This window comes from Mobula hypostoma, chromosome 11, assembly GCF_963921235.1.
Source record: "Mobula hypostoma chromosome 11, sMobHyp1.1, whole genome shotgun sequence".
NCBI lineage: Eukaryota > Metazoa > Chordata > Chondrichthyes > Myliobatiformes > Myliobatidae > Mobula > Mobula hypostoma.
The window spans coordinates 894,723-917,755 of record NC_086107.1 but is presented as its reverse complement, the minus strand read 5'-3'; the positions used below and the strand labels follow the sequence as shown (position 1 = coordinate 917,755).

Sequence of the window (23,033 nt, the reverse complement as noted above, 5' to 3'; positions counted from 1 at the left end):
CTGTAGGTAGGTGACCAAAACTGCACACAATACACCAAACTGGACCTCAGCAACATCTTATACAACTTCAGCATAACGTCCCATCTCCTGTACTCAATACATTCATTTATGAAGTCCAGGTGCCCAGACTTTCTTTATGACCCTATCTATATGTGACACCACTTACAGTGAATTATGCACCCGTATTCCTTGATCCCTTTGTTCTTTCACACTCCTCAGTGCCCTACTGTTCTCTGTATAAGATCTACCCTGGCTGGTACTACCAAAGTGCCACACCTTGTCTGCATTAAATTCCATCTGCCATTTTCCACTAAGTATGTTTTAAATATCTCTGCAATGGCCCTGGCAATTTCTGCACTTGTCTTCCATAGGGTCCGAGGGAATACTTTGTCAGGCCCTGGGGATTTGTCCACCCTGTTTTAACTCGGGGGTAGCAAACAGCACCTCCTCTGTAATCTCTGCAGGGTCCATGAAGTTGCTGCCGCTTTGTCTCACTTCTGTTGACTCTGTGTCCTTCTCCTGAGCAAATACAGATGCAGGGAATTCATTTAAGATCTCCCCCATCTCTTTTGGCCCCACTCATGTATTGCCATTCTGGTCTTCTGGAGGAGCAAATATGTCCCTTGCTTTCTTTTTGACCTTTAGATATTTGTAGAATATCTGAGGATTCTCCTTCACCTTGTTTGTTAAAGCAATTTCATGCCTCCTTTTAACCCTCCTGATTTCTTTCTTAGGTGTTTTCTTGCATTTCTTGTACTCTATAAGCATCTCATTTGTTCCTACTTGCCTACACCTGCTATGCACCTCTTTTTCTCCAAACCAGGGCCTCAATATCTCTTGAAAACCAAGATTCCCGACACTTGTTGTCTTTACCTTTTATTCCTACGTCTTATGGTCTTTTTCTGAAAGGCACATACAAGCTTTGTACTCTCAAAAGTTTGTTCTTGTGAATCTCCTGCATTCCAACTACACCTTTGCCAGAAAACAGCCTGTCCCAGTCCACACTTGCCAGATCCTTTCTGATACTTTCAAAACTGACCTTTCTCTAATTTAGAATCTCAACCTGCTTTTTGTGTATTTATTTGAAACTAATGGTATTGTGGTCACTGGATGAAAAGTGTTCCCCCACACAAACTTCTGTTGCAGATCCAGAATTGCACTCTGTCTCACTGGGACTTCTACCTATTGATGAAGCAATTTCCCTGAACACATCTGACAAAACTCTATTTCATCCAGTCCCTTTGCAGTATGGATAACAATTTGCTGCACATCCCGCTGAAGATTTGCTCTGTGTGTGTGTGTGTGTCCAAGTGTATTATAACTGTTATTATTGTACCTGCCTTGACCACTTCCTCTGGCAGCTCATTCCATACGTGGGCCATCCTCTGAGTGAAAGCCTTGCCCTCAAGTCCCCTTTAAATCTTCCCATTCTCACCTTGTGTCTGTGCTCTCTAGCTCTAGACTCCCCTACCCCGAGGAAGGGATTTTATAAACCTCTAAGGCCACCCCTTGGCCCTCTTCACTCTGGAAAACCTCTCCTTGTAACTCCAGCCCTTCAGTCTGGGCGGTGTGTTGTGAATCTTTTCTGCACTCTTTCCAGCCTAATGATATCCTATCCTCAGCTGGGTTACTAGGAGTACAAAGTTCAGAGTGTTTATAATCAAACTACATATATCTCACCATATACAACCCTGAGATTCATTTTCTTGTGGGCATTCACAGTAAATCCAAGAAGCACAATAGAATCAGTGAAAGACCACACAACAGGACAGACGAACAAATGTGCAAAACACAGCAAACTGCAATTACAAAAAGAACAAGAAAAATTAGTAATAAATAAATAAACAATAAATATGGAGAATCTGAGATGAAGAGTTGTTGAAAGTGGCCCATAGGTTGTGGGAACAGTTCAGTGATGGGGTGAGTGAAATTATCCCCTCTGCTTCAAGAGCCTGATGGTTGAGGGGTAGTGACTGTCCTGAACCTGGTGGTACTGGTTCTGAGGTTCCTATACCTTCTTGCCAATGGCAGAAGTGAGAAGAGAGCATGGCTTGGGTGGTGGGGATCTCTAGAGCTCAGTGGCCAGAACTGTAGACGACATTCCAAATGTAGTCGAACTAATATTTTTGGGACCTTCACATGGTATCCCAATTCCTGCACTTACTGTCAAAGCTGAAGAAGAAACGCATATCAAAAACCTCTTCACTATCCTTCCACCTGGAACTATGTACCTATACCCATAGGTGCCTCAGTTCTACAACCCTTCCGAGAGCCATGCTGTTCCCCGGTTTAGCTCCCATACTTATCCAAGTTAAATTCCTTCTGGTGTTCCTCTTTTCACTTCCCACTTGATCACTATCCCATTTCTAATCTCAGACAGCCACTTTCTCTGCTGACTACACCATCACCTGCAAACTTTCCACATCACCTACGTGCTTATTGTGATTGTTAATGTATATGAGAAACATCAGAGGGCTTGGCACTGATCCCCCATGACACAGCACTGTTTACAGATCTCCAATCTGAAAACACTTCCACACTTGCCCTTCACTCTAACAGGACCATGTGTGTCCAAAACTCTGTGTCTCACTTTAAATATCTCCCACGTTTCCCTTCATCTTCAAAGAGCTTTTCCCAGTTGCCTTTTGTGAGGTTTTTGCATGATATCTCCAAAATTAACCACTTTAGAATTTGAACGTGGACTGGTCTGATCTTTCTCCCCGTAGAGATACTGGAGATAGCAGGGTTGGCATCTGGACCAACAGTCTGAGGGAGGAGCTCAGCTTCTGTGGAGCGGGGTGTGGGGAGAACATTTTGTGTTGGGTTGAAACCCTTTATCGGGAGCCATCCCACCCAGGGGTGGTGGTGAAGTGTATCAGGATATGAACATCCAACATAAAACCATAAGATATAGGAGCAGAAGTAGGCCATTCAGCCCATCGAGTCTGCTCCGCCATTCAATCATGGCTGATCCAATTCTTCCAGTCATCCCCACTCCCCTGCTTTCACCCCATACCCTTTGATGCCCTGGCTAATCAAGAACCTATCTATCTCTGCCTTAAGTACACCCAATGACTTAGCCTCCGCAGCTGCTCGTGGCAACAAATTCTGCAGATTTACCACCATCGGACTAAAGTAATTTTTCCGCATCTCTGTTCTAAATAGACGTCCTTCAATCCTGAAGTCGTGCCCTCTTGTCCTTGAATCCCCTACTATATATCTTTGCCATATCTAATCTTTTCAGGCCTTTAACATTTAGAATGTTTCTATGAGATCCCCCACCCCCCATTCTCCTGACCCCCAGAGAGTACAGCGCAAGAGCTGCCAGACGTTCCCCATACGGTAACCCTTTCATTCTTGGAATCATTCTTGTGAATCTTTTCTGAATCTCTCCAATTTTGATATATCTTTTTTAAAATAAGGAACCCAAAACTGCACACAACACTCCAAGTGTAGTCTCACAAGTGCCTTATAGAGCCTCAACATCACATCCCTGCTCTTATATTCTATACCTCTAGAAATGAATGCCAACATTGCATTCGCCTTCTTCACACCGACTCAACCTGAAGGTTAACCTTTAGGGTATCCTGCACAAGGACTCCCAAGTCCCTTTGCGTCTCTGCATTTGAATTCTCTCCCCATCTAAGTAATAGTTTGGCCGTTTATTTCTTCCACCAAAGCAGATGACCATACAATTTCCAACATTGTATTTTATTTGCCACTTCTTTGCCCATTCCCCTAAACTATCTTAAGTCTCTCTGCAGGCTCTCTGTTTCCTCAACTCTACCTGCTCCTCCACCTATCTTTGTATCATCAGCAAATTTAGCCACAAATCCATTAATCCCATAGCCCAAATCATTGACATACATCGTAAAAAGCAGCGGTCCCAACACCGACCCCTGTGGAACTCCACTGGTAACCGGCAGCCAGCCAGAATAGGATTCCTTTATTCCCACTCTCTGTTTTCTGCCGACCAGCCAATGCTCCACCCATGCTAGTAACTTCCCTGTAATTCTATGGGCTCTTATCTTGCTAAGTAGCCCCCTATGTGGCACCTTGTCAAAGGCCTTCTGAAAATCCAAGTACACCACATCTACTGCATCTCCTTTGTCTACCCTGCTTGTAATTTCCTCAAAGAATTGCAGTAGGTTTGTCAGGCAAGATTTTCCTTTCATGAAACCATGCTGGCTTTGGCCTATCTTGTCATGTGCTTCCAGGTACTCCGTAATCTCATCCCTAACTATCGATTCCAACAACTTCCCAACCACTGATGTCAGGCTAACAGGTCTATAGTTTCCTTTCTGCTGCCTCCCACCCTTCTTAGATAGCGGAGTGTCATTTGCAATTTTCCAGTCATCCGGTACAATGGCAGAATCTATCGATTCTTGAAAGATCAATGTTAATCTCTCCAGCTACTTCCTTCAGAACCCGAGGGTGCATTTCATCAGGTCCAGGAGATTTATCCACCCTCAGACCATTAAGCTTCCTGAGCACCTTCTCAGTTGTAATTTTCACTGCACAAACTTCACTTCCCTGATACTCTTGAATGTCTGGTATACTCCACTGTGAAGACTGATGCAAAGTATGCGTTTCAGTTCCTCTGCCATCTCTGCGTCTCTCATTACAATATCTCCAGCGTCATTTTCTATTGGTCCTCTGTCTATCCTCAAACTCTCTTTTACTCTTTATATACTTAAAAAAGCTTTAAGTAATTTCTTTGATATTAGTCGCCAGCTTCCTTTCATAATTCATCTTTTCCTTCCTACTGACCTTCTTAGTTTCCTCCTGCAAGTTTTTTAAAAGCTTCCCAGTCCTCTGTCTTCCCACTAGCTCTGGCTTCTTTGTATGCCCTCTCTTTTGTTTTCACTTTGACTCTGACTTCACTTGTCAGCCACGGTAGTGTCCTTCTTCCATTCGAAAATGTCTTCTTATTTGGAATAGATAGTCTTACACTTCCCTCATTTTTCACAGAAACTCCAGCCATTGCTGCTCTGCTGTCCTCTTTGCTAGTGTTTCTTTCTTTGTTAGTGTTTCTTTCTAGTCAACTTTGACCAGTTCCCCTCTCATGCTATTGTAATTTCCTTTATTTCACTGAAATACTGACACATTGGAATTTAGCTGCTTCTTTTCAAATTTCAATGTGAACTCGATCATATTGTGATCACTGTTCCCTAAGGGTTCCTTAACCTTAAGCTCTCTTATCACCTCCGGATCATTGCCCAACACCCAATCCAGCACAACCAATCCCCTACTGGGCTCAACAACAAGCTGTTCTAAAAAGCCGTCCCTTAGACATTCTACAAATTCTCTCTCTTGAGGTCCAGTACTGGCCTGGTTTTCCCAATCCACTTTCATGTCAAAATCCCCAACGATTATCATGACATTCCCTTTCTGACATGCCTTTTCTATCGCCTGCTGTAATTTGTAATCCACATCCTGGTTGCTGTTTGGAGGCCTGTATACAACTGCCATTAGGGTCCTTTTACCCTTGCCATTTCTTAACTCAACCCATAGAGACTCTATACCTTCCGATCCTATGTCATCGCTTTCTAATGATTTAATATTATTTCTTATACACAGGGCCACACCACTCCCTCTGCTTACTAACCTATCTTTCCGATACACCGTATATCCTTGGACGTTCAGCTCCCAATGGCAGCCATCCTTTAGACAAGTTTCAGAGATGGCCACAATGTCGTACTGGCCAATCTGTAGCTGAATTTCAAGATCATTCATTTCATTTCTTATGCTGTGTACATTCAAATATAACACTTTCAGTCCAGTATTTGTTGCTTTCTATTTTAACCACATCACACCTCTATTGCCCTGTAACTGATCCCATTGACTGTGATTATGCCTCATCTCCTGCTTGCCCTCTCTATCACCTCTGTTGCACACTATCTTTGATTCATTTCTGTTATCCCCTTCCTCAGCCCTATCACTCAATTTCTAATCCCCCTGCCAAATTAGTTCAAACCCTCCTGAACAGGTCTATTAAACCTGTCTGCTTGGATATTGGACCCCTTTGGGTTCAGGTGTAACCCGTCCTTTCTGTACAGGTTGTACCTCCCCCAGAAGAGGCCCCAATGATCCAGGAATCTGAAGTCCTGTCCCCTACACCAGTCTCTCAGCCACGCATTAATATACCTGATCATGCTATTCTTGCACTCACTAGCACATGGCACAGGCAGCAATCCTGAGATTACTACCCTAGAGGTTCTGCTCTTCACCTTCCTACCTAATTCCCTGAATTCTCTCTTCAGGACCTCCTCCCTTTTTCTACCTATGTCATTGGTAACAATGTGTACCAAGACTTCTGGCTGTTTACCCTCTCCCTTTAGAATACTGTGCACCCAATCCGAGACATCCCGTACCCTGGCACCTGGGAGGCAACACACCATGCGGGTATCTCTATCTGGCTGACAGAACCTCCTGTCTCTTCCCCTCACTATGGAATCCCCTATAACCAGCACATTCCTCATCATCTTCTCTCCCTCCTGCACCATGGAACCAGGCTCAGTGCCAGAGACCTGATCGCCGTAGTCGTCCTCTGTCAGGTCACCCCCCCCCCCCCAACAGCATCCAAAACGAGATGATGATTACTGAGGGGGATGGCCACGGGGGTGCTCTCTACTATCTGAGCTCTTCCCATCCCGTCCCTGACAGTCACCCACTTATCTAACTCCTGCAGCCTTGGGGTGAGTAACTCCCTGTAGCTCCTCTCTATCTCCTGCTCACTCTCCCTAATAAGCTGCAGGTCATCAAGCCGCAGCTCCAGATCCCCAACGCGGTCTCTCAGGAGCTGCATCTTGGTGTGCCTGGTGCAGATGTGGCCATCTGGGTGACTGGAAGATTTCCAGAATTCCCACATCTGTCACCCAGAGCAAAGTACTAACCCTACAGACATGTTCTTTATTCCTCCAAAAAAAATGCAAGGAAAAAAAAAAATGAAGTCCACTTACCCACTTAGCTCGCTGAAGCCTTGGCAGTTACCTATTCACCAGATCACCGTCCGGGAGATGCATCACCGCCAGGACTATACGTCACCTCTGAAGCTCCTTTCCTGTAGCTGTCCAGTTTCTCAACAAAACCCATTTAGGTGTAATATCCTAACGGTCCCTGAAGAGCATCCGTTAAATAGCATCCATTCACGGTCCCTGCAGGGCATCCGTTAAATAGCATCCATTCACGGTCCCTGCAGGGCATCCGTTAAATAGTCTTTCCTGCTGTCCTTCGCCTGTTGATTATTATTGAGTTTCTTCATAGTGCACATTTATTTAAGTCTGATTATTGACAATTGTGCTAATTATCGATGCCTCATGGCTGTTTGTATTATTATTTTGGATATTGTTGGTTGCTATTGTGTTGTTACAGTATTGCCCTGTGTTTTTTGCTTGGCATTGAACCACAGTCAATTCTGGTCTGGTCCGTTTCACGTACTGGCAATAAAGTGTTTCCTCTCTCCCTCTTGTTGCAGTCCCCAGTGACCTGGACATCACTATCTATTACAGAGGCAAGCAGGTCCTCCAGACCACGGTCACCAACAGCGTTGGCTGCCGCCTGTACTTCCAGCAGGAGGATGAGAGTTTTGCTCACTTGCAGCAGATCAAGTTCCCGGGCACGGATGACATTTCTGATTACAAGCAGAAGGACTTCACTGTCCGCCTGCTGACCAACATGGAGGGTGGTGTGCTGCTCTGGCACCGGGCTGGCGATCTGCTGGCCAAACGGCTGGGCAAATGCCAGGTCTTCTGGGCTAACGGGGACGTCGGCACCAACGATGAGTCCCAGAAACTCAACCGCGATGTGACGACCAGGATCTTCTGCCTGAAGGATTTCATTCGGGGTGAGATGTCCACGTGTCCCGGGCCAGGCCGGGAAAGAGTCTTGGCTTCCTCAGTGTTTCTGACGGAGAGGGGAGTGGGTATCTCCGGGAGAGGAGGGAATACAACACTCATTCCCTTTCTTCTTTGGCTTGGGGCACCCCCAGCCCTGAGTATAGAGTGGTGTATCAAAATCAGGTTTATTATCATTGATATATGCTGTGAAATTTGTTGTTTGTGGCAACAGTAGAGTACAAGACTTAAAAAAAATAATCACCACTTCAATTCCAATACCCATGTCCATGGCCTCCTTTTCTGCCAAGATGATGCCGCTGTCACGTTGGAGGAGCAACACCTCATTTTCCCGTCCAGGTAGCCTCCAGCGTGAACATTGATTTCTCTAACCTCTGGTAATCTTTTCCCTCCCCCTCCCCTCTTCTTCAGTTCCCGACTCTGGCCTTCATCTTGCCTCTTCTCCTTACCTAGCTATCACCTCCCCCGGTCCCTCTCCTCTCTACCCTCCTCTCCTATCAGATTCCTTCTTCTTCAGCCCTTTAGCTTTTCCACCTGTCACATCCCAGCTTCTTACTTCAAGCCCCTCCCCCCCCGCCTGACTTCACCTATCACGTTCTAGCTTGTCCGCCTTCTCCTTCCTCCACGACCTTATTCTGGCCTCTTCCCCCTTCCTTTCCCACCCTGACGAAGGGTCTTGGCTCGAGATGTTTATTTTCCCTCCACAGACGCTGCCCGACCTGCTGAGTTCCTCCAGCATTTTGTATGTGGTGGTCTGGATTTCCAGCGTCTGCAGAATCTCTCGTGTTTATAAAAAGTACTGCAAGTTACAGTATGAGAGTGAGATAGTGAGGTGGTCATGGGCTCAGAGATGGGATGGCGGAGAGGAAGAAGCTGTTCCTGAATCGCTGAGTGTGAGTCTCCGCACTCCTGTAACTCCTCCCTGATGCTAGTGATGAGAAGAGGGCATGTCCTGGCGGATGGGGATCCTTAGTGATGGATTCCTGCTCTTCGAGGCATCGCCTTTGGTAGGTGCTGGATGCTGGAGAGGCTAGTGGCCGTGATGGAGCCAGTTGAGTTTACAACCCTCTACGGTAGGAACGTTGCTGGGAATCAATCCTGTCTGTCCGCACGTTCTCCCTGTGACCACGTGGGCTTCCCTTGCATACTCCGGTTTCCCCCCACGTCGGAAAGACATGCTCATTAAACTTCTGCGTAGATGAAAGTGAAAAGGTGTTGTTGGACATGTGTAAGAGAGGAGGATTGGAATTATTACTGTCAGACGTACAGAGATGCAGTGAAAGGATTGTCTCGCACGCAGATCAGATCATTGAGGCAGAGCAAGGGAAAACAACAATGCAGAATAAAGTGTAACAGTTACAGAAAGAGTGCAGTGCAGGCAGGCAATAAGGTGCGGATCAGAAGAGGTGGATTGTGAGGTGGAGTCCATCTTAGCGTACCAGGGAACTGTTCAGACAGTGGGGTAGAACCTGCCCTTCAGTCGGTACGTACTTTCTGCTGATAGGAAAGGGGAGGAGAGGGAATGTTCGGGGTGGGTGGGGTCTTTGATTATGCTGGCTGTTTGAATGGGACTGCGCTGCGACCTGATGGGCCAAATGGCCTCTCTTCACATTGACATCAGTGAGAGAGACGGTGGGGGGGGGTGGGTGGTGTGGTTCATTGACTGATACGCACTGGGATGTAGGAGGTGGGTGGCACCAGTCTAGGCCACGTACCCTTGGTTTATCCAGGAGTTCCTCCCTCTTGCACCCTGGGTATGCTAGGTTGTGGCATAGTCAGGTCACCTGTCAAAAGCTGGAGACACCCCCCAACCCTCCCTACTGGTTGGCTGTGACAATCCTCAGCTGCTCCCACCGCCCTGAACAAAAATAAACCCCAGCACCCCCAACACAGCTGGCCAGAATCCTCCGAGTTGAACCAGCCCTTCATGTTGTCCCCAGGTGTGGCAAATGAAATACAATGTTGGAAAATGCATGGTCGTGCACTGTGGTAGTAGAAGTAAATGTGCGGACTATTTTCTGAACAGGGAGGAAATCCAAAAATCTGAGATGCAAAGGGACTTGGGAGTCCTTGTGCAGAACACCCTAAAGGTTAACTTGCAGGTCGAGTCGGTGGTGAGGAAGGCAAATGCAATGTTAGCATTCGTTTCAAGAAGTCTAGAATACAAGAGCAGGGATGTGATGCTGAGGGTTTGTAGGGCACTGGTGAGGCCTCACCTTGAGTATTGTGATCAATTTTTGGGCTCCTCATCTGAGAAAGGATGTGCTGGCATTGGAGAGGGTCCAGAGGAAGTTCACAAGGATAATTCCAGGAATGAAAGGGATATCATACGAGGAACATTTAATGGTTCTGGGTCTATACTGACTAGAATTTAGAAGAATGAGGGGGGGAATCTCATTGAAACCTTTCAAATGTTGAAAGGCCGAGACAGAGTAGATGTGGAAAGGATGTTTCCCATGGTGGGGGAGTCTAGGACAAGAGGGCACAGCTTCAGGATAGAGGGGTATCCATTTACAACAGAGATACGGAGAAATTTCTTTAGCCAGAGGGTGGTGAATCTGGGAATTTGTTGCCACATGCAGCTGTGGAGGCCAGGTTGTTGGATGTATTTAAGTCAGAGATTGCTAGGTTATTGATTAAACATGGCATTAAAGGATAGGGGGAGAAGGCCGGTAAAATGGGGCTGAGCAGGAGAAAAAAAAGGATCGCCGTGATTGAATGGTGGAGCAGACTCGATGGGCCAAATGGCCTAATTCTGCTCCTATGGCTTCTGGTCTTATTGAGGCTCCAAACAGTCCCAGGGATTGAGGGGACAACCTTGCAGGGATCAGACTGTTCCAAGATACGGTACATAACGTTGTTATAGGAGGTGATTTTAACTTGCCACATATTGATTGGGACTCCTATACTGTAAAAGGACTAGATGGGATTTTTTTCAGCGTGTCGCATCAGGCAGTCAGCCATTCTTGTCTGGTGTGTGGTGTCAGGATTGGTCTCCTTTCGGATTAACCGGGTCACGATATGAACGTTCCTGACTCAACCCTTTTTCTTTTATGAGGCCGAGTGGCTAGCTCGACGCTGAACCCGGCACGGATGGAAAGCGTGCTCAGGGGGTAGCCCGACGTGGATTCGAACTCGGGAGCCTTCGCTCCGGAGTCTGGCGCTGATGCCATTGCGCCACCAGCCGGCCAACTAGATGGGGTAGAATTTGTCAAGTGTGATGAGGAACATTTCCTTGATCAGTACGTAGAAGTCCCAATGAGAGTATACAATACTTGATCTGCTATTAGAGAGTGAGACAGAGCAGATGACAGAAGTTCGAGTCGGGGAACACTTTGCATCCAAGTGATCACAGTGCCATTAGTTTCAAAATAAATCATCATCATCATCAGGTTCCATGCCCAGTTTGAGCTTTGACTGCCATGGCCCACACACTCCTGTTTCGGGTCAAGTGGATCAATTCATTGGTATTCATTTCCAGTTCTCTGGCTGCTGTCTCCATCATCATTTGTCTTTGTCTTCCTCTTGCTTTCTTCCCTTCAATCTTGCCCATAATTACTGTGCATTCTAACTCCTCTTTCCCAATCACATGTCCAATGAAGTTACATTGCCTTTTCATGATCTCATACATTATTTCTCGTTTTGTGTTTGTTCTGCTCATCACATCGTTGTTAGATATTCGTTTTGTCCATGATATTCTTTGCATCCTCCTCAAAAACCACATCTCTGCTGCTTCAATTCGTTTCCTTATGTTACTAGATATTGTCCAACATTCTGAGCCAAATAACATAACTGGATAAACATAACATTTCAGTGCTCTGAGGTGGGTTGTCATGCCTAGTTTAGTATTGGTCAGTATACTCTTCATTCTCGTAAAGGTGTCTTTTGCTATCCCTATTCTTCTTTTGATGTCCAAGTCACACCTGCCATCTGATGTCACCCAGCTTCCTAAGTAGCAAAAGTTCTTTACTTGTTTTATGTCTTCCCCATTTATTCTCAGCCTGCAGATAGGATTCTCCTTCTTTTTGGATATCACCATATCTTTTTGCAATTGATAGACCCATTTTTGCACTTTCTTCAACAATTATATCAATTAAGTTTTGTAGTTCTTCCTCCGTACTTGCAATTAACACAGTGTCATCCGCATATCTAAAATAACTGATGTTTTCACCGCCAACTTTGATTCCCAAGATGTCTCTTATTTTTGTAATATTGTTTCACTGCACACATTAAATAAATCAGGGGAGAAAACACACCCTTGTCTAACACCTCTCTTGATTTTTTGTAAACTGACTCACTTCTCCATCTATTCTTACAGTGGCAGTTTGTTCCCAGTACAGATTTCTGATTAGATGGAGGTCTTTCAAATCTAGATCTAGAGCTTTCTGTAATATTTCAAATAATTTATTGTGCTTCACTTTATAAAATGCTTTTGTGTAGTCGATAAAACAAACAAATCTCTTTGCACTTGAATAGCTCATTCTGATAGTATCCTTAACATCGATATCACATTTCTTGTACCTTTGTCTTTCACAAAACCACATTGTTCTTTACGTATTTCAGCTTGTATCTTACTTTTAGCTCTTGTCATCAACATTCTTTGATATGACTCATTAAACTTACGGTCCTATGTAATTCACATTCTATTGCTCCAGGTTTCTTAGGAAGAGTGATAAATACCGTTTTTTTTCATCTCTTCTGGTATTATTCCAGTTTCATAAATGTCATTAATTAAATCAGTAAGTTTTTCAATTCCATAATCTTCAAGGGCGATAATTTGTTCTGTTACTAATGCATCAGGACCTGCTGCCTTTCCTTTCTTCATATTATTTATTGCATTACAAACTTCAGATTTTAAAATACTTGGACCTTCAATGTTCTTCTTAATTTCTGGTTTTTCGCCCCGATCGTCTTCAAACAATTACTGAATATAGTCAGTCCATCTGATCATAATCTCATCTTTTTCCATGATAATGGTACCGTCCTTTGCTTTCAAACATCCACCTGCAGAACAGAGGAGCTTTTTACTAGTGATATTCTTGATTTGTTGATGTAACCTTTTTGGATCAGTAATAGGGATTCTTTCTATTTGCTCACATTCCTGGTTTAACCATTCTTCTTTGGCTTTTTGACATAAGCTTTTAACTTTTTTATCTAAGGACTTATATTCTATAGGATTTGCTTTCTTTCATCTCCTTTCTTCCATTAGATTGTTGATTTCATCTGTTGTCCATTTATTCTTTGTGCTTTTTTCTTTTTTAAGAATCACTGAGTTTGCTGATTCTACCAAGGGAACTTTCAGAGAGTTAAACTTCATTTCTACATGATTGCTATCATCTTCAACAGATTCTATTTCTAGACTTTGAAATCTATTCCTTACTTTTTCTTAAATTTTTATCTTAAGTTTTCTTCTTAATTGCGAGTAGTCAAGGGATTGTTGAGGTTTTTGCTTCTTTAATTATTTAAGTTTTACTTTTACATGACATATTACTGGGTTATGGTCACTATTACAGTTTGCACCTGGATATGTTTTGCATTGAGTCACTGAGTTTCTAAATCTTTGGTTTATAGTAATAAGGTCAATTTGATTTCTGGTGTTGTCACCTGGAGTTTTCCAGGTCCACAAGTGTCTTGGATGGTTTTTAAAGTAGGTATTCATAACGACCTGATTATTCATCTTGCACCATTCGACCCATTTCTCACCTCATTCATTTCTTTCCCCTCATCCAAATTTTCCTATGGTATTTCCATCAGCACCTTGTCCTAATTTAGCATTTAGATCTCCCATGACAATAACAATATCTTGTGATTTGCATCCATTCAAGCTCTTCATAGAATTTATCTATATCCTCATTTGTTCCATCTGTTGTTGGTGTATATACCTGTATAATTGTTAAATCAAATGGTTGTCCTCTGAACCTAACAAGGAGCACTCTTTCTGATATTGCCCAATGTCCTAAAACACTTTTTGCCATGTTTTCATCCATAAGAATTCCTATTCCATTAGTATGGGATGTTCCACAAGAATAAATCAATGTTTTATTTCTAATCTGACATGTTCCAGCACCTGTCCAACGAACTTCACTAATTCCCATGTTGTTAATCTTTAGTCTTTCCATTTCATTTATCATATCTGTACTGGGATCCCTTTTCATGATTTTTAAAAATGACCTGGATGAGGAAGTGGAGGGATGGGTTAGTAAATTTGCTGATGACACAAAGGTTGGGGGTGTTGTGGATAGTGTGGAGGGCTGTCAGAGGTTACAGTGGGGTATCGATAAGTGGCAGATGGAGTTCAACCCAGATAAGTGTGAGGTGGTTCATTTTGGAGAGTCAAATATGATGGCAGAATATAGCATTAATGATAAGACTCTTGGCAGTGTGGAGGATCAGAGGGATCTTGGGGTCCGAGTCCATAGGACACTCAAAGCAGTTGTGCAGGTTGACTCTGCGGTTAAGAAGGCATACGGTGTATTGGCCTTCATCAATCGTGGGATTGAATTTGGGAGCCGAGAGGTAATGTTACAGCTATATAGGACCCTGGTCAGACCCCACTTGGAGTACTGTGCTCAGTTCTGGTCGCCTCACTACAGGAAGGATGTGGAAACCATAGAAAGGGTGCAGAGGAGACTTATAAGGATGTTGCCTGGATTGGGGCGCATGCCTTATGAAAACAGTTTGAGTGAACTTGGCCTTTTCTCCTTGGAGCGACGGAGGATGAGAGGTGACCTGATAGAGGTGTATAAGATGATGAGAGGCATTGATCGTGTGGATGGTCAGAGGCTTTTTCCCAGGGCTGAAATGGTTACTACAAGAGGCCATAGGTTTAAGGTGCTGGGAGTTAGGGCATAGTTTTAAGGTGCTTGGAAGAAGGTACAGAGGAGATGTCGGGTAAGTTTTTTATGCAGAGAGTGGTGAGTGCATGGAATGGGCTGCTGGCGACGGTGGGGGAGGTGGATACAATAGGGTCTTTTAAGAGACTTTTATATAGGTACATGGAACTTAGAAAAATAGAGGGCTATGGGTAAGCCTAGTAATTTCTAAGGTATGGACATGTTCAGCTCAGTTTTGTGAGCCGAAGGGCCTGTATTGTGCTGTAGGTTTTGTATGTTTCTTTGTAACTAGATCAGCAAATTTGCAGATGACTCCAAGATCGAGGAAGGCTGTAATGGTCTGCAGCAGGATCTGGACCAGCTGGGAAAATGTGCTGAAAAATGGAAGATGGAATTTAATGTAGACAAGTTTGAGGTATTGCATTTTGGTAGGATCAGTCAGGGCAGGTCTTACACAGTGAATACTAGGGCACTGAGGGGTGCTGTAGAGGAAAGGAATCTGGAAGTATTGGTTTATAATTCACTGAAAGCGACATTCCAGACAGACAGGGTCATAAAGAAAGCTTCTGTCACATTGGCCTTCATAAATCAAAGTATCGACTACAAGAGTCGGGATGTCATATTGAAGTTGTATAAGATGTTTGTGAGGCCTAATTTGTTTTTTTTCGGCGTGTGCCTGCGTGCCTGCGAGTTTGTGCATGTGCGCCTGTGAGTCTGTGATGTCTTTTTCATGGCTGTTTTACAAGGCGCAGAGCGAGAGAGAGACTGTGGCGAACCACTCCTCTCACAGACGTTTTCGCAGTATTTTCCCTTTGTTTTACGAGATCTCGACACTCAACCCGGCACGAATGGAAAGCGTACTCTCGAGCGGACCCGACTAATTTCGAACCCGGGAACCTCCGCTCCCGGGTCCGGCGCCGATGCCGTTGCGCCACCAACCAGCCCGCGAGGCCTAATTTGAAGTATTGTGCGCGGCTTTGGTCACCTACCAAAGCCCACACAGAAAATTCACAAGGATGTTGCTGGGTCTGGAGGAGCTGACTAATAAGGAAAGATTGACTAGGTTAGGACTTTATATCTTAGAATGAAGAAGATTGAGAGGAAATTCAGTGGAGATGTACAGAATTATGAGGGGTTAGATAGGATAAATACAAGCAGTTTTTTTTCAACAGAGGTAGGGTAGGACTACAACCAGAGCTCATGGGTTAAGGAGGAAATGTGAGAAGTTTAAGACCATAAAATATAAGAGCAAAATTAGGCCATTTAGCCCATTGAGTCTGCTCCACCATTTCATCATGTTTGATCCAATTTTCCTCTCAGCCCAGATCTCCTGCTTTTACTCTGTACCCTTCCATGTCCCGACCAATAAAGAATCAATCAACCTTTGCCTTCAATGTACATGAAGACTTGGCCTCCACTGCTGCCTGTGGCAAAGAATTTCACAGATTCACCACTCTCTGGCTAAAGATGTTCCTCCTCATCTCTGTTCCAAAATTATACCCCTCTATTCTGAGGCTGTGTCGTCTGGTGTTAGACTCTCCCACCATAGGAAACATCCTCTCCACATCCACTCTATCAAGGCCTTTCACCATTCGATAGGTTTCAATGAGGTCACCTCTCATTCTTCTGAATTCTAGTGAATACAGGCCCAGAGTCATCAAATGTTCTTCATACGACAAGCCATTCAATCCTGAAATCATTTTCATGAACCTTCTTTGAAACCTAATCAGTTTCAGCCCATCTTTTCTAAGATAAGAGGCCCAAAATTGCTCACAATACTGCAAGTGAGGCCTCGCCAGTGCTTTATAAAGTCTCAACATTACATCCTTGCTTTTATATTCTAGTCCTCTTGAAATGAGTGATAACATTGCATTTGGCTTCCTCTCCACAAACTCGACCTGCAAATTAACCTTTAGGGAATCCTGCACAAAGACTCCCAAGTCCCTTTGCACCTCAGTTCTTTGTGTTTTCTGTCCATTTAGAAAATAGTCAACCCTTTCATTTCTTCTACCAAAGTGCATGATCATACATTTCCCGACATTGTATTCCATCTGCCACTTCTTTGCCTATTTTCCTAATCTAAGTCCATTTGTAGCCTCTTTACTTCCTCAAAACTACCTCCCCTCCATCTGCCTTCATATCGTCTGCAAACTCTGCAACAAAGACAAAGTGTTCTCCCAAATAAACAGCTGCCTCAGCTAACCGGAATCTGCTAGATTTAATCTTTAATCTTTAAAAATAAGCCATGATTGAATGGTGGAGAGGACTTAATGGGCTGAGTGGCCTAACTGCTCCTCTGTTTTGTGGTCTGTCGTGATGTCAGGATGTTGGCGTATGAGGTAGAGCTCGGGTACTGCGCGAGGTTGTAATGTACGGATGTCGGGCGTATGGGGTAGAGCTCGGGTACTGCGCGAGGTTGTAATGTACGGATGTCGGGCGTATGGGGACCTCGGGTACTGAGCGAGGTTGTGATGTCAGGATGTTAGGCGTATGGGGACCTCGGGTACTGAGCGAGGTTGTGATATCAGGATGTTGGCGTATGGGGTAGAGCTCGGGTACTGAGCGAGGTTGTGATGTCAGGATGTTGGGCGTATGGGGACCTCGGGTACTGAGCGAGGTTGTGATGTCAGGATGTTGGCGTATGGGGTAGAGCTCGGGTACTGAGCGAGGTTGTGATGTACGGATGTCGGGCGTATGGTGTAGAGCTCGGGAACTGAGTGAGATTGTGATGTCAGGATGTTGGGCGTATGGGGACCTCGGGTACTGAGCGCGGTTGTTTCTCGTTGCAGGCATAGTTCAGTTTACGGAGCATCGAGACAGGGCCCCGCCGTGTGCTATCTTCCTGTGCTTTGGTCAGCACTTTGTGGGGAGCGAGCAGAGCAAGAAACTCATTCTGGTCAAGGTAAGGATGATTTTTACCTATCCATCCATCGGCGATTCTCTGCACAAATTACCATTATAAAATTTACACAGCAAGATCCCACAGAGCAGCTGGGGAGTGATGGATTTGGGATGGGAGGAGTCTTGTGGCACATAAGCATAGTAAGGAGCTTTAAAGGCATCAGTCAGAGTATTGAGAGCAGCTTTGGCCTCCTTATCTAAGAAAAGATGTGCTGCCATTGGAGACGGACCAGAGGGGGTTCGCAAGAATGATTCCAGGAATGAAAGAGTTAACGTGACTCTAGGCCTGTACCTGCTGGAGTAGAGAGAAATGAGGGAGGTTTCACTGAGATTCCATCGAATATTGAAAGGCCTTGATAGAGTGGATAGGAGCAGAATAAGCTCATAGAGTCTGTTCCTCCATTCCATCGTGGCTGATTTATTACCCCTCTCAATCCCATTCTCCCCATAACCTTTGAAGTCCTGCATAATCAAGAACCTATCAGCCTCCACTTTTAAATGGACCCATTGACTTGTTCTCCACAGCCATCTGTGACAATGAATTCCACAGATTCTCCACCCTCAAGATGAAGAAATGGATGTACCTTATTCTGAGGCTGTGCCCTCTGCTCCTAGACTCCCCCACTCGAGGAAGCATCCACTCAATCTCGGCCCCTCAACGTTCAATAGGTTTCAGCGAGGTTTCCCTCCTCGATCTTCTGAACTCCAGCAGGTACAGGCACAGAACCGTCAAACGTTCCTCTTACCACCATTTCCTCTGGCAGCTCATTCCATGTACACACCATCCTCTGGAACCTAGAACACTGCAGGTTCTTCGACCCAAAATGCTGTGCCATCCTTTTAATCTATCCTGAGATCGATCTAATCCTTCTCTCCTACACTACCTTCCATTTTTCTATCATCCATGTGCCATGCCCAAGAGTCTCTTAAATGTCCCTAATGTATCTGCCTTTGGCACTGACCAATCTGAGTATAAAAATATTTGCTATAAGACTATAAAATATGGGAACAGAATTGGGCCGTTTGGCCGATCATGTTTGCTGAATGGCTGATTTATTATCCCTCTCAGCCCCATTACCTCTGATATGCCACCATCCTTCCCTCCATGTCCCCTTGTGACGTCCTTCCCACAGCAGCGTGACTGAATCAGTACATGGTGCTCACCAAAGTCGGTCAGGTTTATTGTCGTATAAAGGAAGGTGAGAGGTCACCTGATAGAGGTGTGCAAGATGACAAGAGGCATAGGATTTGGAAATTTTCAAGAGGGTGCAGACGAGATTTACCAGGAGGCTGCCCAGATGGAATGTGGGGAGTTGCTCCTCAAACCAGTGTCTGTACTCGCCACAGTAGAGGAGACATGTTGGTATAGCAAAGTTACCCAGTTGGAATTGACTGCCCACAGGGATGTGTGGAGTTGGGGTGATTGGGGGTGTGGTGTTGGTATAGGAAAGGTACTGTCATGTACCCCGTGACGGGTTAAAGATCCAGCAGAAATGGAAAACACTTTGGAGTCCGGTATTGCTGTTAACTAATGGTATTTATTAGTAACTACGCCATACAGTAATATAGATGCAGATATATCAAACAGGTTAGCAATGATTTTATATATATATATATGAAAACCAAGCTTCTTCAAGTCTAGGGGTAAATAGATAGTCTTATGATGATGAGTAAAGTTCAGTTCAGTTCGTGGTATTGAGTTGAGTAGTGATGGAGAGAGGGAGAGATCTGAGTCTTCAGGTGAGCTGATGCCATCGATCTTCCTGTGGTCCTCCGAATTCCTTTAGAAGTCACCGACTGTGACCACACCAAAGGGGACCATTCTTCTATGGTGGAATTATCAACTCAGGCGAGGGTCGGACGCACGAATAACTCCCCACCGGTCACGCCCTGTTCACACTGCAAGAGCCACTGATTGATCCGCCTGATCGATCCTCCAAAACCCACCTTTTCCTGGGGGCACAACAAAGCTCATTCAGTGTCCAAAACCATGTGTCTGTAGGTCTATCATCTGACCTATTTATTTCATCGTGCTGAATACCAACTGTCTCTCAAGTAGCTCCTCCCTTCTCTCTCTGTAAAAACTTACAAGCAGGCAACGTCCTTGTAGAAAGTATAAACAAACTGTGAGCAGTCTTCACCTCTCTCTCTCTTTCATTCTCTCTCTCTTTAATAAGGTGTCTGTGTTCCACAACTCTCTCTCTTGCTTTTAAAAGCACAGTTCATAGGGGTAATTCAGGACCCAGTAGGAATTGAGTGCCCACAGGGATGTGTGGAGTTGGGGTGACAGGGTGGGGGTGTTGAGTGTGGGAGGATAACGGTGTCTGATCTTCCCTTTCGGCTGTTGTTGAACTGACAGGTGATCCCCAAAGCTTGTGAGTTCCTCACTGAGCTTGCCCACCAAGGTGGCGCCTCGTCGCTGAACAGCGAGAATGTCAGCCTGCTGATCTCCAACACAGCATCAGGGGACAGCCTGTACGCCCTTCTCCAGGAGATTGAAGATATGGAGGTGGACCTGTAATCAGGTTTGGAACCTGAGCCTGGGGCCACCATTTTGTTACTGGTTCAGTGCTGGCCTCTGCTCTCCGCCAGACTTCTTTCATTCTTGGGCAGGCGGGCAGGCCGAGATGTGAGGTTGTTCTGCCTGATCTATGTTCTGGAGGGTCAGCTCCTGCCCCTCCCCAGTCCCCTGGGCAGGCGGGCAGGTGTGTGAGGGAGCTCTGCGTCCTGCAGAACCTCTGGATCTGCCCCACAGCTCCCTAGGGACCCTTGCAACTCTCAGGCAGTCGGCCTGCGCACGGTCCCCCTCGCACTGCAGCAGTACTGTTCTCTGGCTAGCTATGCAGTGCATTCCGATGGTAAAAAGGGCCGTCTCCCATCCTGGCTTTGACCTGAACTTGCCCAGCTGTGTGTCCTTGGCGACGGCGGTGCAGACATTTTGCGGGAGAGGGGATGGGGGCTGAGAACAGCTCCGTCTCACGTCTGTCTCTCCCGTGGCTGCTCTGGGCAAGAGCTGGAGCCTGGTGAGAGTTGGCTGTCTACTGACACCTGCAGAGATGGAAGTGGACATCTCCGTTCCCATTCCGCCACTTTTGTTACTCAAAACATTTATTAAAATCCAGGAAGCAAAGTTGCCAGCGTCTCTCTAATTCAACCATCTGGTCTAAGGCTCTGAGCCTGCCTCTGTGAGTCAGAGGGGAAGTGGGGAGAAGGGCACACTATGGTGATAAGGGGTTTGTTAGTCGAGCAGACAGGAGGTTCTGTGGGCGAGAACAAGATTCCCGGATGGTATGTTGTCTCCTGGGTGTCAGGGCCTGGGACATCTCAGACCGAGTCCTCATAATTTTCAAATGGGAGGGTGAACAGCCGAGGCTGTGGTCCATGTAGGTACCAAAGACATGGGTAGGAAGAGTGACGAGGTTCTGCTTAGGAGCTAGGTGCTAAATTGAAGGGCAGGACCTTCAGGGTTGTGATCTCAGGATTGCTGCACATGCCACGTGCTGGTGAGGCCAGAACTAGGAAGATTATACAGTTTAATAGGACTCTGGGGAGTTGGTGTAGGAGGGAGGGCATAAGATTTTTGGATCATTGGGCTCTCTTGCAGGGAAGGTGGGACCTGTACAGAAGGGATGGTTTACCCCTGAACTGGGAGAGGACTGATAGCCTAGTGGGAAGGTTTTGTAATGGTGCATGGTGGGGTTTAAACTAGAGTTGCAGGGGGATGGGAACCAGAGTGCCAGAACGGATAGTGGGGAGGTTGAGAAGACAGATTTGGTAGGACTGCAGACAAAGCCAGGAATCAAAAAGTTAAGCATGGTGCGACCAGTGTCCTGAGCTGTGCGTATTTCAATTTGAGGAGTATTTTAGGAAGGGCGGATGAGCTGGGGGCGTGGATTGACATCTGGAATTATGACATTGTAGCTATTAGTAAGACTTGGTTGCAGGAGGGGCCGGACTGGCAGCTCAATATTCCATAGGATCCATAGTTTTAGACATGACAGAGCAGGAGGGATTAAAGGAGAAGGGGTAGTGTTACTAGTCAGGGAAAATGTCACGGCAGTGCTCCATCAGGACAGACTGGAGAACACGACTAGTGAGGCATTTTGGGTGGAACTGAGAAATAAGAATGATATGACCACGTTAATGGGCTACATTACAGACCACCCAACAGTCCTAGGGATTTAGAACAACAAATTTGTAGAGAGTTCGCAGACTGTTGCAAGAAACATAAGGTTGTTATGGTAGGTGATTTTTAACTTTTCACATACTGACTGGGAATCTCGTACTGTATGTAATGCCCTGGTAAAGGTTTCACTGCTAACAGTGTTTAGATTATTGTTAGAGATGAGGGCTGCTTTAGAATGTGGGCCATCCCATCAGGAGAGAAGGCTGGGGGAGCGGGGTTTTTTTTGCCAAACACCGGTGGGATTTTTGATCTTTGTTCAGCAAGAGATGAGAGAACCGGTGGTAGGGTTCGATCCGGAGGGGACCGTGATTCAATGGAGCCAAGGTGCGGGAGTCCGCTGGGGATCAGTGAATATGACTTTTGGAAGATTTAAGGTCCAACCCGTGCAGATTTGACCATTTAATTATAATGTCCTTCTTGTTTTTTTCTTTTCTCTATTTGGTTGTTAATATTCATAAATATATTTCCTTTAATTATGTATGGCGTGCAGTCTGTTATTTCCTGCGACTAGCTGTAACAGGGCAGCAAATCACACAGCATTCACACAAACCGGGATATGCCATTCTCACAGGTTCAGTGGGACTGGTACGTATACCCTAAACATACGAAGCTGGTGAAAGGTGTGTTTCTCGCCATTGAGTTGGGAGACTGCCAGCAAGGGCTAACGAGTCATTTCCTGAGACAGCTTGGAAGAAAGGGAGTTTCATGTAAAAGGACTAGATGGAATAGAGTTTGTCAAAAGTGTTCAGGAAAGTTTCCTTCATCAGTACGTGGAAGTCCCAGTGAGAGAGCATGCAATGCTGGATCTGCTGTGTGGGAATGAGACAGGGCAGATATCAGAATTTTGTGTAGGGGAACATTTTGCATTTAGTGACCACAATGCCATTAGTTTCAAAGTAAAAATGCAAGGTGATAGGTGTGGTCTGCATGTTGAGATTCTAAATTGGAGAAAGACCACACCTATCTTTTTGCATATTTGCTTTGAAGCTAATGGCATTGTGGTCACTAAATGCAAAGTGTCCCCTGCACACCGCTGTCACCTGCCCTGTCTCGGGCTGTAGGAAGGATGGGCAACCTCGCTCTGGCTCCGTGCTTCAGGGAGCCATTTGGGGGGTGGGGGGAAGATTAGATTATGAGGACACACAGTCCTCTTTTATTGTCATTTAGTAATGCATGTATTAAGAAATGATACAATATTCCTCCGGTGTAATATTACAGAAGCACAGGACAGACCATGACTAAAAAACTAACAAAAAC

The 23,033-nt window shown here is 45.4% G+C and overlaps 1 protein-coding gene across 2 annotated transcripts in view; it reads left to right on the top strand.

Moving 5' to 3' along the window:
- The window catches only part of LOC134353541 (interferon regulatory factor 3-like), a 59,724-nt gene extending 37,102 nt beyond the window's left edge, over positions 1-22,622 (top strand). For both annotated transcript variants that reach the window (XM_063061548.1, XM_063061547.1), the window contains exons 8-10: positions 7,478-7,846; positions 17,479-17,591; positions 19,950-22,622. In XM_063061548.1, coding sequence (XP_062917618.1) covers positions 7,478-7,846; positions 17,479-17,591; positions 19,950-20,111 — 644 coding nt within the window. In that variant the 3' untranslated portion in view covers positions 20,112-22,622. The remainder of the gene's footprint in view (positions 1-7,477; positions 7,847-17,478; positions 17,592-19,949) is intronic.
- The last annotated feature ends 411 nt before the right edge of the window (positions 22,623-23,033 follow it).